Source organism: Pipistrellus hanaki (genome assembly GCF_964339955.1).
Source record: "Pipistrellus hanaki genome assembly, chromosome: 9".
NCBI classification, from domain to species: Eukaryota; Metazoa; Chordata; class Mammalia; order Chiroptera; family Vespertilionidae; genus Pipistrellus; species Pipistrellus hanaki.
In genome coordinates this window covers 50,323,396-50,338,785 of record NC_140511.1, presented here as the reverse complement: position 1 = coordinate 50,338,785, position 15,390 = coordinate 50,323,396, and the positions used below count along the sequence as shown (strand labels likewise).

The 15,390-nt window shown below is 38.9% G+C and overlaps 1 protein-coding gene across 1 annotated transcript in view; it reads right to left on the bottom strand.

The window, feature by feature from the left end:
- The window catches only part of PARVA (parvin alpha), a 138,083-nt gene that overhangs the window by 31,680 nt on the left and 91,013 nt on the right, over nucleotides 1-15,390 (bottom strand). The window contains exons 2-4 of the mRNA XM_084893802.1: nucleotides 12,747-12,836; nucleotides 12,595-12,665; nucleotides 11,349-11,451 (exon numbers count right to left, since the gene is read on the bottom strand). Coding sequence (XP_084749928.1) covers nucleotides 11,349-11,451; nucleotides 12,595-12,665; nucleotides 12,747-12,836 — 264 coding nt within the window. The remainder of the gene's footprint in view (nucleotides 1-11,348; nucleotides 11,452-12,594; nucleotides 12,666-12,746; nucleotides 12,837-15,390) is intronic.

The following is a 15,390-nucleotide window of genomic DNA, read 5'->3' as shown; positions in this document are numbered from 1 at the left end:
TTCCCCTGTCAAGTTATATACTACTTTTCTCTATTGGTAATCAAGTTTCAATAAATAGGTCGTGTGTGTGTGTGTATGTGTGTGTGTGTGTTACTAAATGATAATTGTTGATAAAAAGAAAAATTGTTGCCTTACCTTACAGATTTTCTTCTTGAATAAAGTCATCTCACCAAATCCCCTTAATAGTTCTATTATTGTTTATCTGAATATTTAGCATTTTGGGGGGCATTCAAATAAGATAAAACACAGCCATCTCTACTTTGTAAGCTTATATCACTTATTTCAATTTTATGACATTTTAAAAGGTTTACCTGAGAACCTTTTCTGCTATTCCTAGCCCTTTTTAAAAAATATTCAACTCTAAAAATTTAAAAGATCTACTCAAATAGTCATATAGTTAAGTAATAAAACTCACTCCCTGTTGCTAAGGAGTTAAAAGAAAATTTGTTTTTCAAGACTCATAGTTTTCCTCTTTTGTTCTTTATTAGGCAAATTTTAGCTAGTGCTATGGAAATTTTCTGTTGCAGAAATTTGAGTCCTCCAGGAAATTGTCTCTCATATGTTGCCATAGTTCTGAAAATTGTTCATCATTAGTTTAACTTGTAAAGTAGTAGGCATGATTTTGCTTTTTAGAAAATTTTCTGAAGTAGAATTATTTTGTGAATCTTTCTGTTGCTTTTGAGGTTAGCAAAAAATGAAACAGCATTATTCAAAAGTTCTGAAATATCAATACAAGGAAGAAAAACTCAATTACTCTGAATGGTCGAAGAACTGAGATGTCCTAGTGAAAATGTTGCCATATAAATCTTATTATATTAATGTAGCCACCTCAAAGAAGTAGAATACATACTTCCTTGTTTCAGTATGAGTGAGTCCTAAGTTATTATATTTATGTTTCCAATTATATGGGCAGGGTTAATTTTTTTTTCTTATGTACCATGGTCAAAAAATTTGATCTGTGTAATAATTTATTAAGACTTACTTTGTGGACACAGTCAAATATTGTAAGTCTTCCATGTGCAGTTGAAAAGAATGAGAATATTGCTGTTTTGAGGTATAGCTAGTTAATTATAGTGTCCAAATGTTTTCTATCCTTATGAACTTTTTTGTTAGTGTGTTATTAAGAGACTTATGTTAAAGAAAATTTACTACTGTGATAGATTTATCAAGTTCTTGTAATTCTGATTGTTATTTTTTACTTTTATTTGTTTTTTGTTAATGCTCCCCAGAGGATATTTTTCCTACTGATCTTTTTAGAGAGAATATAAAGGAGAGAGACCCATCAATCCACATGCATCCCAATAGGGACCAGGATCAAGCCTGCAACTGAGGTACATGCCTTTGACTGGAATTGAACCTTTCATTACACAGGCTGATGCTCTAATCACTGAGCACCCAGCTAGGGCTGTCATTTTGAATTTTTATACAGTTGATTCACAAAAGTGCATTTATAGTTAAAATGTCTTATTTTCCTGGTAAGTTTAGTTTCAATCAATAGATAGAGATTCTTTGTAGTAATGCTTTTGGCCTTAAAATCTATTTTGTCTGATATAAAAATAGTTACCCCAGCTTTCTTTTAATTAGTAATCATCTAACATATATTATAATTATTTCCACGATTTTTCTTTCAACCTTTGTCTTGTAAATGTAGATAGCATGTAATAAGACTTTGTTTTGTTATCTAGGCTGACAATCTTTTTTAAATGGATAAAGTCAATTTACATTAATGGGTTTACCACTATACTTGGATTTACTTTTATTATATTGCTTTTCTGATCCTTTACTTTCCCTTGCATCCTTGGATTAAAGTTTCTATTCCTTTTCATTTAATTTTCTCCCCATTACTAGTATGAAGGTTACATACACTTTTATTATTTTAGTAGCTACCTTAGAAAATTTATCACATACATTTAATGTAATAGAATATTAAATTAATCAGCATCTTTATCAACATCTATAATAATAATCTATAATAATAAAAGGGTAATATGCTAAATAGACCAGATGTCTTCTGGACGTCATTCCAGACATCCTTCCTGACTAAGCCGGGGCCAGAGGGAAGCTAGCCCGGGTCCTGGGTGCCTGCCAGCAGCAGGAGGAGGGAAGCCCAGTCCCGGGTGCCAGAGGGAAGATGGTGCTGGCAGCCAAGGGAAGGAAGACCTATTCTTGTGTGCATCAGGCCTTTAGTACTAAATATTTAGTACTAGATATTGTACTCAGCACACTAACTCCAATGACACTCTAACTTAAGCACTATAATTTTCTAGTACTTTTTTAAATGAACAAATTAGACATTATTGTGATTGTTTTATATTTGTTCAATTATTGCTTTAATCTACCCACCATGGTAATCTTTGCTCATCATTTTTGGTTGCATTTCAGATCTTCCTTTTAGATTCATTTTCTTTCTTTCTGGAGTACATCCTTCAGAAATTCCTTTTAGTAAAGTTCTGTTGGTAGTAAACTTTTCCCATTTTAGTTGATTTAACATGCATTTATTTTTCTCTAAATTTTTAAAAGTTGTTTTTCTGGGTATAAAGCTGTAAGTTCATAATTTTTTTCTGCACTTGAAGGTTTCATTTCAATATTTTTTTTGGTCTTTTGTTCCTAATGCAAGACAGCATTCAGTACGTAGTTCTTTTATAGGCAATCTATCTTCATTGTTTTTAGGTTTCATTATGAAGTAGGTAGGTATATATTTCTTATTCTTTATCTTATTTGGGATTCCAGAGCTTCCTGAATCTGGGAGTTCATGTCTTTCATCAATACTAGAAAATTCTCAGTTGTTATGTCTTTAAATATTGCCTATACTCTAATATGTTTTTCTTCTATTGCTAGAATTCCAATTAGCCATATGTTGCATCTTCTTTAAAAATAAATCTGTCTTTCATTCTGTTTTTTTTGCATTGTTGTCTCTCTATATTGCATTCTAGGTAATTTCTTTATTGAAATCTTCTAGTTTATCCAATTCCTTCTTTAGCTGTGTATCCACCGAGGTTTCTAATTTATTACATTTTTTTTTTCATCTCTAGAAATTCAATTTGTTTCTTTCAAAATTGCCCTATCCAATTTTGATAGTTCCTGTTCTTTAATTATCCTTTTAAAACTTTTATTTTAACATATTAAACATACTTAACGTTCCATAACTGATCAGTTGTTAATATGTATGGCAATGGTGGGATGGGCCTACAGTTTATTGTTTCTGCTGATGCTATCATTATAGCTTGCTTCTCCTGGGTTTTGTAATTTCGGGCTCAGTTTCTCTGGAATTTTATCTCTGGGAGTTCTTTGTGACCTTGTTTTAAAATTCATTTCTCTAAAAGGGTACATTTTTGCTTTTGCCTTGGGGAGCACTAAAACTGGGCCATATGTTAACTACATTTTCAGCTTTGGACTTTTAAATGCAAATAATTAGTGTGAATCCTAGTCCTAAATCTGTGTGAGTACAGATATTTGATAAGGAATTATCAAGTTCAGACTTTTTTTCTTGTTCTACTCATATCCAAGTCTGAGAGACATTTACTCTTACTGTCTTTCTCTGTGGGACAGATTTCTAGTTGACCCACTGAAAGTATTGCCCTTCAGAGAGCCTTTATTAATGAGTATCTTATCCAACCGCCTTTCCTGCTCAGATTCTATACAGGCTTTGTCTCTTGATCCTATATGTGTGACCCATTAAACCTTAGGTTATAAACCATTAGGAATTAACACTTATTTCATTGGATTTACACTTTATTATATTTGGGATTCGGAGAACTTCCTTCCCACACCATTTTAGCCGTGCAATACAAAAATATGTTTTTAAAGTGTGCAATACCAGGAGAATTTGATTTGAACACTTACTTAGGAAAATTCTCTATTCAGTATGATTATTCAGTATGATTGCTGTCATTATATTAACTATTACATTGTCAAAAACACTTATAATGGTGGTGATAGCCAACAATTCTGACTTGTTACTAATATAATTTCTTTGATATGTCACTATTTAATAAGTTCACTGTTAGGTTACATATATTGGTCTTTATCATATTTAGGTAGTTTCCTTTTCTTCCTATTTTCCTTGGGATAGCTGTTGAAATGGATCAGGTATTACTCAACATCTATCAAATTAATTCAGTTTTTGCTGCTGAAATTTATATATGTACTATTTTAATAAAATTGGTAATATACAAACATGAAAAAAATTCAAGCTGTGAAAATTAAGCCTCCTCTCCACATTGTCATCCCAAGTGCCCTAGTCTCATTCTACAGAGAAATGACTATTAACCAGGGCAGCCTCTACATACTCAAGCATTGGATGTGTCCTTTAACACACACAGTGACATATTGTACTCACAGTTCTACACCATGCTTTCTTTTTACTTAGTAAGACATTGTAGAGAACTTCTCTGCTACTTATAGAATAATAATAAGACTTTCATCCAACTTTTGAATTTTTCATAGTCCACAAAATGCCTCCACCAATTTAAGAATAGCAGTGAGCATCATCTTTAACTCTCCTAGAATCAACAACTATTATAGGAAGACTTTAGAGTAGTGCTGCCCAAAAGAATGTCCTGTTATAATGGAAATGTTAATTTCTGGACCATCCAATATGGTAGCCATTGACTGCTAAGCTCTTAAAATGTAGGTGGTGTGACTAAGTAAATGCATTTTAAATTTTAATTATTTTTAACAGCTACATGTGACTAGGTACTGTATTAGACAGCCCAGCTACCAGGTTGGATAGGCAATCTCCTTGTCTTTCTCTCTTCGTTCCTCGTTTAGTTTTAGCATAGCTGCTACTTCAGCTGAGGTACTTTTGGGTGTTAGAAAGCAACTCTCAAAACCAATATAATCAAAGCCCTTTAAGAAGCTGCTCCTCCTAGGATTCATGGAGCCATCCCCATTTGACACCCACCACTTAGAATCAGCCTGGTTTACTTCAGCTGCTCATTCCCTACATCACTAGTTCTCCTAAAGCTTTTCCCACCTGTACTGCCACTCCTGTAATTTGATTCCATAATTATCTCACAAGGAGATAGACACAATGGAGGAAATTCCAGCAGAGTATCTAAGCAGCCCTCCAGTTGCTGATCTTCTTAAAGCCCCATTTCTGATCTTGTCACTTTGCTTACCAATCACTGAAAATAGTCTAAAGTTCTTAGTTCAAGGTCCTCTATGATGTGGGCTCAAACTTTTCATTTTAGAAAGCTTTTAAGGCTTACAGAAGAGCTACAATGATAGTTCAGACAACCCTGCACATCCTGAATCCAGTTTAACCGATTGTGAACGCCTACTAATCGCTGTCTTCTCAGTCTCCTGTTCTGTGGTAGTTTTCCAAACTTCCCTTATTTTTCATGACCTCGGCAGTTTTGAGGAGTGCTGGGTTTTTCTTGTGGACAGACTGGTACCAGGGGTTTCGGTGAGGAAGCCCACAGAAGGGAAGTATCCTTTTCACTGCATCATGTCAAGGGTACATGCTGCCACCATGACTTATCACTGTGCTTGCCTCCTCCCACATCAAAATTACAACTAAATTATAGGACAACCATCTAAAAAGACAAGGTGTAATAATCATGATGACTAAGAATTGAGAGGGATAGCTCAGCTGCAGAGGTCCCCGTGAGGGGTGAGGCTGCCTAGCCCCATAAGGACTCACTTGCTCACAAATTCTCTGGGTTCCAACACAGGGGCAATGGCTCCAAGAGTGCCAGAAACATACAGGGATGAACTAAATTGATAAGCTTTAGGATGAGGGCTGGAGGGGTCAGGAAGGCTCTCTCTAGGGCACATGTGTCAAACACAAGGCCCGCGGGCCAAATCCAGCCCGCCAGGCCTTGCAATGTGGCCCGCACCGCGCTGTCATCACTGCACTCCGCTGTCAGTTTATGACATTGTTAGTTTATGACTGTTCAGTAAACCATTCGGCCTGCGATTTAGGCTGGATTTTAGATTTTGGCCCCTTCTCTGATTGAGTTCGACACCCCTACTCTAGGGGAAGATGTGTTGGCTGGTGTCAAATCTGGCTAACGCCATTTTGTCCTAGCTAGGCGAATCCCTGACACCTTGTTCCCCACGCCCAATTCTTGTGCTGGACATGAACCTCTTCCAGTGGCTCCTCCACACTAGTGGCCTGCCTCTGTTCACACCGTGGTCTTTCCTAAATACTCTCAAAGGTCCACAAACCCAAAAAAGTAGCATTTAGAAACAGCAGCTCTTGGCCTCAAAATGCCCTTCACCTCTTGATAAGTGACCTCAAGCTCAGCACAGGCAGCAACTAGTCTCAAATTGTACTGCAACTGCTTGTAACTCCTATCAGATGGCCTGAAATCTGGCTTAAGTGGCGGCCAGTATTGGCAACTAGGTGACCACAAACCCAGCACAAGTGGCAGTTGGCCTCATCTCATTTGGTAGTGCCCACCGAAGCATCCCAAGCTGAGTAGAAGTGGCAACCAGCCTTGGTTTGGAGCTTAGCCTCTCCAAAGTTCCTGCAAGGCCAGCACATGCAATAACCAACCACAGATCACTTTGTAGCTCCTACTCCGTGGCCTTAAGTGCAGCACAAGCAGCAGCTGACCTTGGCCTGCAATGGAGCCCTTCTCAAGAGACTCCAGAACCAACACACCTAGTGGCTGGCTTTAGACTGTATCATAGCAACACCCAACCAGCTCCACAAATGACACACGTAAAGGACAGATTTGCTTGGCACAAGAGCCCTGCTAAAGTGACTCCTGCTCTGTGGGGTCAGCCTTCTGCACATCAGCTCATCCACTTATAGGCATCACTAGCCCTCTTAGCCTGTCAGCCTGAGGATCAACCACACTGAGGTGCTAAAATCAATATGGCAGGAGGGCATGCACAACCCACACAAGGGATACCTTGGAGCACCTGGATCAGGAGACAAGAAAGACTATGTCCCACAAGATACCTACTACATAAAGCCACTCTTCCAAGATAGGAGATGTAGCTATCTACCTAATACATAAAAAGGAGATGTAGCTATCTACCTAATACATAAAAAGAAGTAAATAAAATGAAGATAAGCAATCTACCAGAGTTCAAAACACTAGTTATAAAAAAAAATGTTCAATGCATTTAGGGAAAAAATAGATGAACTTAGTGAGAACTTCATAAAAGAGAGAGAAAATATAAAAAGTAGCATTTAGAAATGAAGAATGCATTAGGTGGAATCAATAACAGATTAGATGAAGCAGAGAATCAAATCAGCACTTTGTAAGAAAAGATAGTGGGAAACAAGCAAAAGCAGACTTTTTTTTTTTTTTTTTTTTTTTTTTTAAATGAGGACAGTTTAAGGACCTTTGGGATAACATCACAGGATTACCAGAAAGAGAAGGGAGAGTGCAAGGGATTAAAAACCTATTTGAAGAAATAATGACTAAAAATTTCCCCAATCTAATGAACAAAATAGATCACACTGGTTCAGGAAGCACAGAGCCCTGAACAAGATGAACCCAAAGAGGCTTACACCAAGACACATCATAATTAAAAATGCCAAAGGTTAAAGACAAAGATTCCATCTTAAAAGCAGCAAGAGGCAAATAGTAACATACAAAAGAACTCCCATGAGACTGTCAGCTGATTTCTCAACAGAAATTGCAGGCCAAAAGGAAATGGTACAAAATATTCAAAGGGATGAAAGGAAAACACCTAAAACCAAGATGACTAGGCTATCATTTAAAGTCAAAGGTGAGATAAAGAGTTGCTCGGAAAAGAAAAACTTAATAATTCATCACCACAAACAAAGGGACTTCTTTAAGAAGCAGAGAGAAAAATATTCTCACTGACAGGCAAACAGTAAAAGCAAAAAGATTAAAAAACAAAAGTAGAAAGATCATTTGTAATTACAATAATAAACTAAAGACTACCCACAAACAGAAGAAATAAAAAAGAAAGACAAAAACAAATATGGAGGATGTGAGTAAAAATTGTAGTGATTTTAGAATGTGTTTGAACGAAAGCAACCACCAACTTAAAATAGACTGCTGTAAACATAGTGTGGTATATGGGAAGCACGTGGTAACTAACAACCAAAAGAATATAATCAAGAAATAAGGAGAAAGGAACCTAAACATAACACTATAGAAAGTCATATAATAAGATAGCAAGACGATAAGAAAGGAAAAGAGAACTACAAAAACAAATAAGTACATACCTATCAATAATTACTTTAAATGTAAATGGACTAAATGCTCCAACCAAAAGACATAACGTGGCTGAATGGAAAGAAACACAAGACCTGTACATATGCTGCCTATAAGAGATCCACGTTAGATTAAAAGCAGACACAGACTGAAAGATGCAAAAATACATTTCATGCAAACATAAATGAAACAAAAGCTGGGGCAACAATACTTATATGAAGTAAAATGGACTTTAAACCATAGGCTGTAACAATAGACAAAAAAAAGGCATTTTGTAATGAGAATGGGTTCCATCCAACAAGAGGATAAAATTTTTATAAACATTTACGCACCCAATGTAGGAGCACCTAAACATATAAAGTAAATATTGACAGATATAAAGGGAGACATCCATAGTAATAGTGGGGACTCTAGCACTCTATTGACATCAATTAATACATAATCCCAGATAGAAAATAAAAAAGAAACAGTGGATTTAATGACACATTAGACCAGATGTACTTAATTGGTAATTTTAGAACATTTCAACCAAAAGTAGCAGGATATACATTCTTTTCAAGTGCATATGGAACATTTTCCAGGAAAGACCACATGTTAGGACACAAAATGTCTTAATAAATTTAATAAGTTTAAAGTCATAGCAAACATCCTCTCCTATTACAATAATATGGAACTAGAAATCAATTAAAATGAAATCAAGGGGGAAAATCAAAAGCTATCTTGAGACAAATTAAAATGAAAACACAACCACCCAAAATCTATGGAACATCGAGAAAGTAGTTCTAAGGAGGAAATTTATAGCAATGATGACCTACATACACAAACAATAAACATCTTTAATTAACAAACTAACCTTACACCAAAAGGCACTAGAAAAATAACAAACAAAGCCCAAAGTGAATGGAAGTAAAGAAAAAATAAAGATCAGAGCAAATAGTCTGAAGAAACAACAGACTCATGAAGAAGGAGGGCTCAGATACATAAGACCAGAAATAAGAGGAGTAATGACAACTAACACCACAGAAATACAAAGAATTATAAGGAAATACTATGAACAAATATGCCAACAAATTGGACAATTTGAAAGAAATTGTTAAAATCCTAGAAACATACAAGCTTCCAAGGCTGAATCAGAAACAATCTGAACAGACTGATAATTAATAACAAAATCCAATCAGTAATTTAAAAAACTCCCAACAAACCAAAGACCTGGATCAGATGACTTCACAGGTGAAATTTTACCAAACGTCCAAAGAAGAATTAATACCTATCCTTTTCAAACTTTTCCAAAATATGTATGTATGTCTAATTGAATATTACTCCGTTATAAAAAAGCATGAAATCTTACATTTGTGACAACATGGAAGGACCTAGACGATATTAAGGAAAGTAAAATAATTTAGAGAAAGACAAGCACCACATGATTCCACTTATATGTGAAAATCTAAAAACAATGAAAATAGAAGCAGACTTAGAGAACAAATTGGTGGTTGCCCTATGGAAGAGGGTTTGGGTCAAAAAGGTGAAAGGGATTAAGAAGTACAAATTGGTAGTTACAAAATAATCATGGGAATAGAGTCAATAATATTGTAATAACAGTATAGTGTAGGAGGGTACTAGATTTCAGATGGGATGATCACCTCATATACTGGACATCTGAAACTAATAATACTGTATGTCAACTGTACTTTAAAAAAGGTCACCACTCACTAATATGCCCAGATATTGATTTCTAAATACATATCTAATAAAAGAAATCCGGGCTCCTTGGAGAAGTGGTTAATTACAGGGCCAGAGTAAGGAAAACAGAAGATGAGCCTGGTATATATTACGATGCCAGAAAGTGCTAAAAAAAAAAAAAAAAAAAGGCAGCATGTCAAAAGTGTGCAGGAGCCAACCAAGGGTCAAAGCTGGAAGTATATCAGCAAAAATGAATAATGATGGTATTGGATTATAATGTATAGTATAAAATAAGTATCCTGTGTCCATACTGACATAAATAACGGGAATAGAAGACAGTGTTTCCTTACAGAATTCCAACTAATAAGTGTGGAAGGAATAAGGAAAACAGAAAATCCTCACTAGACCGCAGTACTAATTGAGGCAAGCCTGCTCCACCAATTGAAATTAGTGAAAGAAGTTTAAGGAGAAACAAGATATGTGCAAGTCTTAACCTGTCTCCTCCCAAATCAATTAATTACAGAGAAAAACAATAACTTTACAGTGAAGAAATCTGGCAAACATCACTTTAACCAAATGATCAAGGTGGACATCACTCATAATAAGATGTTAACATCATGTCCTCCCTGATACGATACAATGAGAAGGAAACATCACTTCAGCGGTATTCTTCCCCAAAATATAGAACTTTAATTTAAAAATTATTTTCTCTTGCTCAAACCTCTGAGATGGAAGAGAACCATGTGTGCACGTGTCGAGTGGACAATTAGGCATGAAAGTCTAGAACTCTGCGCAGAGGTTTGGACAAGAGAAAAAAATGGAGAACAGTGAGGGGAAGTCCAAATTCATTCAAGTTCAATTTGTCTTTTCAACACTAAGATCACCCCTGAATTCTCCTTTCCCTCTCACATGGCCTTAATTTTCACATGAATAGCCATGAACCTACACAGGGATACACACCTTCACAGAGGTGACAGACACTGAGACTGGTCACTCAGGCACATAGTCCCACACACTTGCACCCCCTAGAGAAGGGCATGCACAGGAACACACACACACACACAAACCCATAAGTCACAGATGCATACACACAGACTCATAGATCACAGAGGCCCACACACATGTGCTCAAACACACACACTCATAGGTGACACACACACACCCAGATACATGTGAATATACCTACAGAGGCCACAAATGCAGTTTTGTGGAGAGGGTGAGCCATGTTTTCCAGTGAATAGTGAAATCTTTTCATCTAATCAGTGGAGGACCTTGACTGCTGGGTGGCGGTGGGAGAGGCAGCAGCCCCATCTGGTCATTGAGCCTCCCTCTGCCATTCATTCATATAGAACCAATTTTGAGAAGACATCTAAAGGCTCCACTGGTCTGTTATTCACACTGTACACATTCCTATTCCATTGCGGGTGAACCACTTGGAATTGAGAACAACTTGTAACCAGGAGTAGGGGGTCCATCCACCTGCTATTAAAGATCCACTGCAACAGTCAACTCTCCTCTTACCAAACAGCTTCTGCAGGACTTGTCCGTCATATAAATCTTCAGCCAGGTCTTTCACAATGATTCTTTCTCCAACCAGCACGTCATTAATCCAGTCAATCAATACCTAGAGAGAGAGAAAATAAGAGAAGAGTCATAAGGTATTTTCTTATAGACCAGCTTTCTTATCCTGGACACATACAATCTAAATGAACTTCCGATCTTGAAGGCAGCAGGGCTATCCACACGACTCAATGTGTGGACAAGCAGATGCCCAAGTGTGAGCCCCAATGGGGCTGCTAATTCTCAGGCGTAAGCCCTTCTAGTGCTAGTGATACCAGTGTTCCTTTCCCTAACGGCAAGCAACAGTCACCGTGTTCGGCTGTGTGGCTTTGTACTGAGCCAAGTATGGGCTTTGGAGTTGAAACCCAGCTTTACCCACTAACTATGGCCCTCTGTGTGTTCCTCACTTCTCTGTCTCTCTCCATCCATCCACCCAGCATTTATTAATCTCTCCTGTATGTCAAAACTCTGTGCTGGATCCTGAGGTACAATGATGGAACAATCAACTAATCTAACTCCAAGAAACTCCGTATTTAGTGAAGGAGACAGCGAAGTATTATAGGATGACTACAATGACAGAACCAAATGTAGAGACCACAGCAGCACCCAGAGGGGCTGAGCAACAACACTAGGGTTTATAGGAGGCACCCAGTGCCTATTGGTCTTGTTTTATTTGAAATTGGAGAAGTTGAAGAAAAAAAACATAGGATGGGGAATTGGAAGGGGGAATGAAACGAACATTTTGAGGGGTACCTACGTGCCAAATATTATGCACAGTAATTCATTAAATACCATTTATTTGTGTTTGAATTACATCTCCTCCACTCTGCTGTGACCAGTTGGCTTCTCTGAGACTCAGTTTTCTCATTTGTAAAATGGGGACTGATCACCAATTCCTACTTCACAAGGAGCTTTTGAGGATCGTTAATAAAAGCAGTGAAAGGAGTGTGTGGCCTAATAGTACAAATAAGCTCACATTTGCCAGGATCTAACTTCTCTGACCCTTACTATCAGCATAATTCATTGGGTATTTGTCCCACTTTTGTTAAATCTTAGATGTTCACTTACTGGGCCATGAGCTGCCTGCAGGCAGGGACTGACGTGACTTTACTCTCTCAACAGTGGCTCACGTGGTGCCTACATGGGGTGGGTGGTCTATAGACACCTGTTGTGTGGGAGACAACTGGAGCCCCTAATTTCTTCTTACCTTCATCAGCTCTTGGAGTTTGGGGTCGCTGCGTGAGTTTGGATCCACCATTGTTCGCACTTCATTCTCCTCTTTAAAAAGAAAAGGGGATCAGTGGGGGTGGCTCCACTAGGAGGCATCAGGCTACCCCAGAGAACAAGAGACCCAGTTACCCAGCATGGTGTCCTCCGGGTCCAGCTCGAAGGGGATGGGGCTGAGGGGCAGGTTGATGGCGTTCATGCCCTCCTCCTGAAGCTCAGACACTGCAAGGAGAAGAAAGCACAGTTATGTCACAGCTACTGCCGATCTGACAAACGTGTTGGATATTGATATTGAGAAACAAAACCACTCAGGTTTGGTTACAGCGGTGGCTCAGCCTGCAATCAATTTCCCAGCTCTCCTTGCTCGAAGGACTGAATTGTCCCTTGCAGCTCATCTCTTCCAGCTGTCACCCCATTCCCTTTCCTCGGAGGAAGTTGGGAGGTCTCTGCCTCCTCTCAGAATAAATGAAAGTGAGGTGGGCAGGGAAGTCTTTCTTACGTCTCTGCCTTTTGTGTCCCGCCACCCCTTCCTTCAGAGGGCTTGCTGTGGGGGCCCGACAACTGTTGACTGGATGAAGGAGAGCACCACGTGAAGGCTACCTTCATGCTGTACGCCATCTCCACCCTCGGCTCAACTTTCTCTCCTGATTTGGTGTCCTCAAGTATTTTTCTGATTGTCCTACTTCACCCCGTCCAGCTGCTGTGAGAAAGTCTCAGTCCAGCCTCCTCCCTAGGCTCTGGTCTTCCCCCTTCAAACTCTAAGGAGCTGAGGGCCCCAAGACCCATCTCTCCTAAAATCAGTGACTTACATCCTCTATTCAATTCCAGTTCGGATCATTATTTTTTACCAACCAAGCACACACACACACACACACACACACACACACACAACAAAACAAAACAAAACACATTATCTCTGAAAGTGTCGGTCAGCAAAAGGTTCTTAAAGAAGGAACATGGCCACTGCAATCAACCTTAATAGAAGCCATGTCCCATCTCTCCATTTTATTTTATTTTTCATTGGCTCTGGCCTCACCGATGGCCCGTTATGTACTTGCAAGAACTCTTGAGCACAAGGCAGCGCTTACAAAGAGTCCTTTCATATTATCAAACTCACTGATGGTTGCAGTTGGATGGAGAACAAGATTGCCTAACAAAGGCACTCTACCCCAAAGAGACACAACTTGCTTTATAAGGTTGGCATTTAATCCCGTGGCTGTGGGCCCTTGACATTTATATGGGATATCAGCCAGTCACCGTCTTGAATCTCCAAATTCACAGACACCCATTAACCCTATAAAATTCTCCCCCATAAAATATAAGCGATACCTTCAAGACTGAAGTGATCCTATAGGTACAGGGTTGTATTTGCTTTCCAGAGAATTGTTTCCTTAAACTTCTATAGTGTCTTCTACTATCCCCCCCAGAACTGGCAGTTTGCTTCTTTTCTAGGCTGTTTCTCACAAAGCAGCAAGATTCCCATCCCTTAAAAAGCACTGCTGTGCAAGAATGGGAAGTGAAAATAAAGTCACGCTTTATGTGGGGGAGAGGCTGCGCCTACTGGACAGAGAAGAAACGGGCTGTTACTGGCCAGGACCTTCTCTACCTACACTCTCCCCCAGGTCTGTGCTGTCCAGTGTGGGAGGGGTTGGCCACATGGGGCTCTTTCAATGCAGATGAATTTAAAAAATTTAGTTTCTTTGCCCGGTTGGCATGGCATGAGCATTGGCCTATGAACCAGGAGGTCACAGTTCAATTCCTGGTCAGGGCACATGCCCAGGTTGTGGGCTCAATCATCAGTGTGGGGCATGTAGGAGGCATGATTCTCTCTCATTGATCATTGATACTCCTTATTTCTCTCTCCCTCTCCCTTCCTCTCTAAAATGGAAAAAAAGAATCTCTTAGTTGTACCTATCACATTTAAAGTGCTCGATGGCCCACATGTAGCTGGTGATGACCATACTGAATAGCACAGATGTAGATTTCCATCATCACAGGAGTGGACAGCATTGTCCTATGATCCCATGCATCTAAATATGCTGATGTCTGCATCTAAATCTCCTGCCTAGGCCCGACACAGCCACAAGCTTACTGAATGTCTTCTGTTCTATTAGCAGAGGTCTCAAATTTAGCCATCCAAAACAGAATCTGAGAATCTGATTTTCAATACCCTCACCCCCACCTCCACAACACTGTTCTTCCCCTCCTCACTAAGCAGTCCCAGCATATCTACTGTGGTTTAAGCCCAAACCCAAAGAGTCATCTGTAACAACATTCCCCCCTCACCTTTTGCATCCAATATATTGGCAAGTTTTGTGGGCTCCACCTCCAAACCAGGACCCAATTCCAACTGCTGCTCACCAGCACCACCACCACCATCTGGTTCAGGCCATCCTTCTCTTTTACCTGGACAACCAGAACCACCTTCTAACAGGTCTACTGCTTCCTAATGCATAATCTCCCCGCTCAGCCCTACCCTGTCTGCTTCCAATGGCACAGCTAGATGGATATGTAAAAATGTAAATCAGGTCCTACATTCTCCTGCTTTAAGACTTCCTCTCATACTCAAAAGAAAACCTCAACTCCTAAGACCTAGAAACCCCTCTGATTAGCCCCCTGCCCCCTCTCACGTTTTATTTGCTTCAAGCTCTCAATATGACCTGAAATCATTATTAGCTACAGATCTGTTAGCTACCCCTCCCATTAGAAGAGAAGCCGTGGGAAGCCTGGCACTTTTTCTTTTTTGCTTATTGTGAGGTTTCCCAAAGAGGAGCCA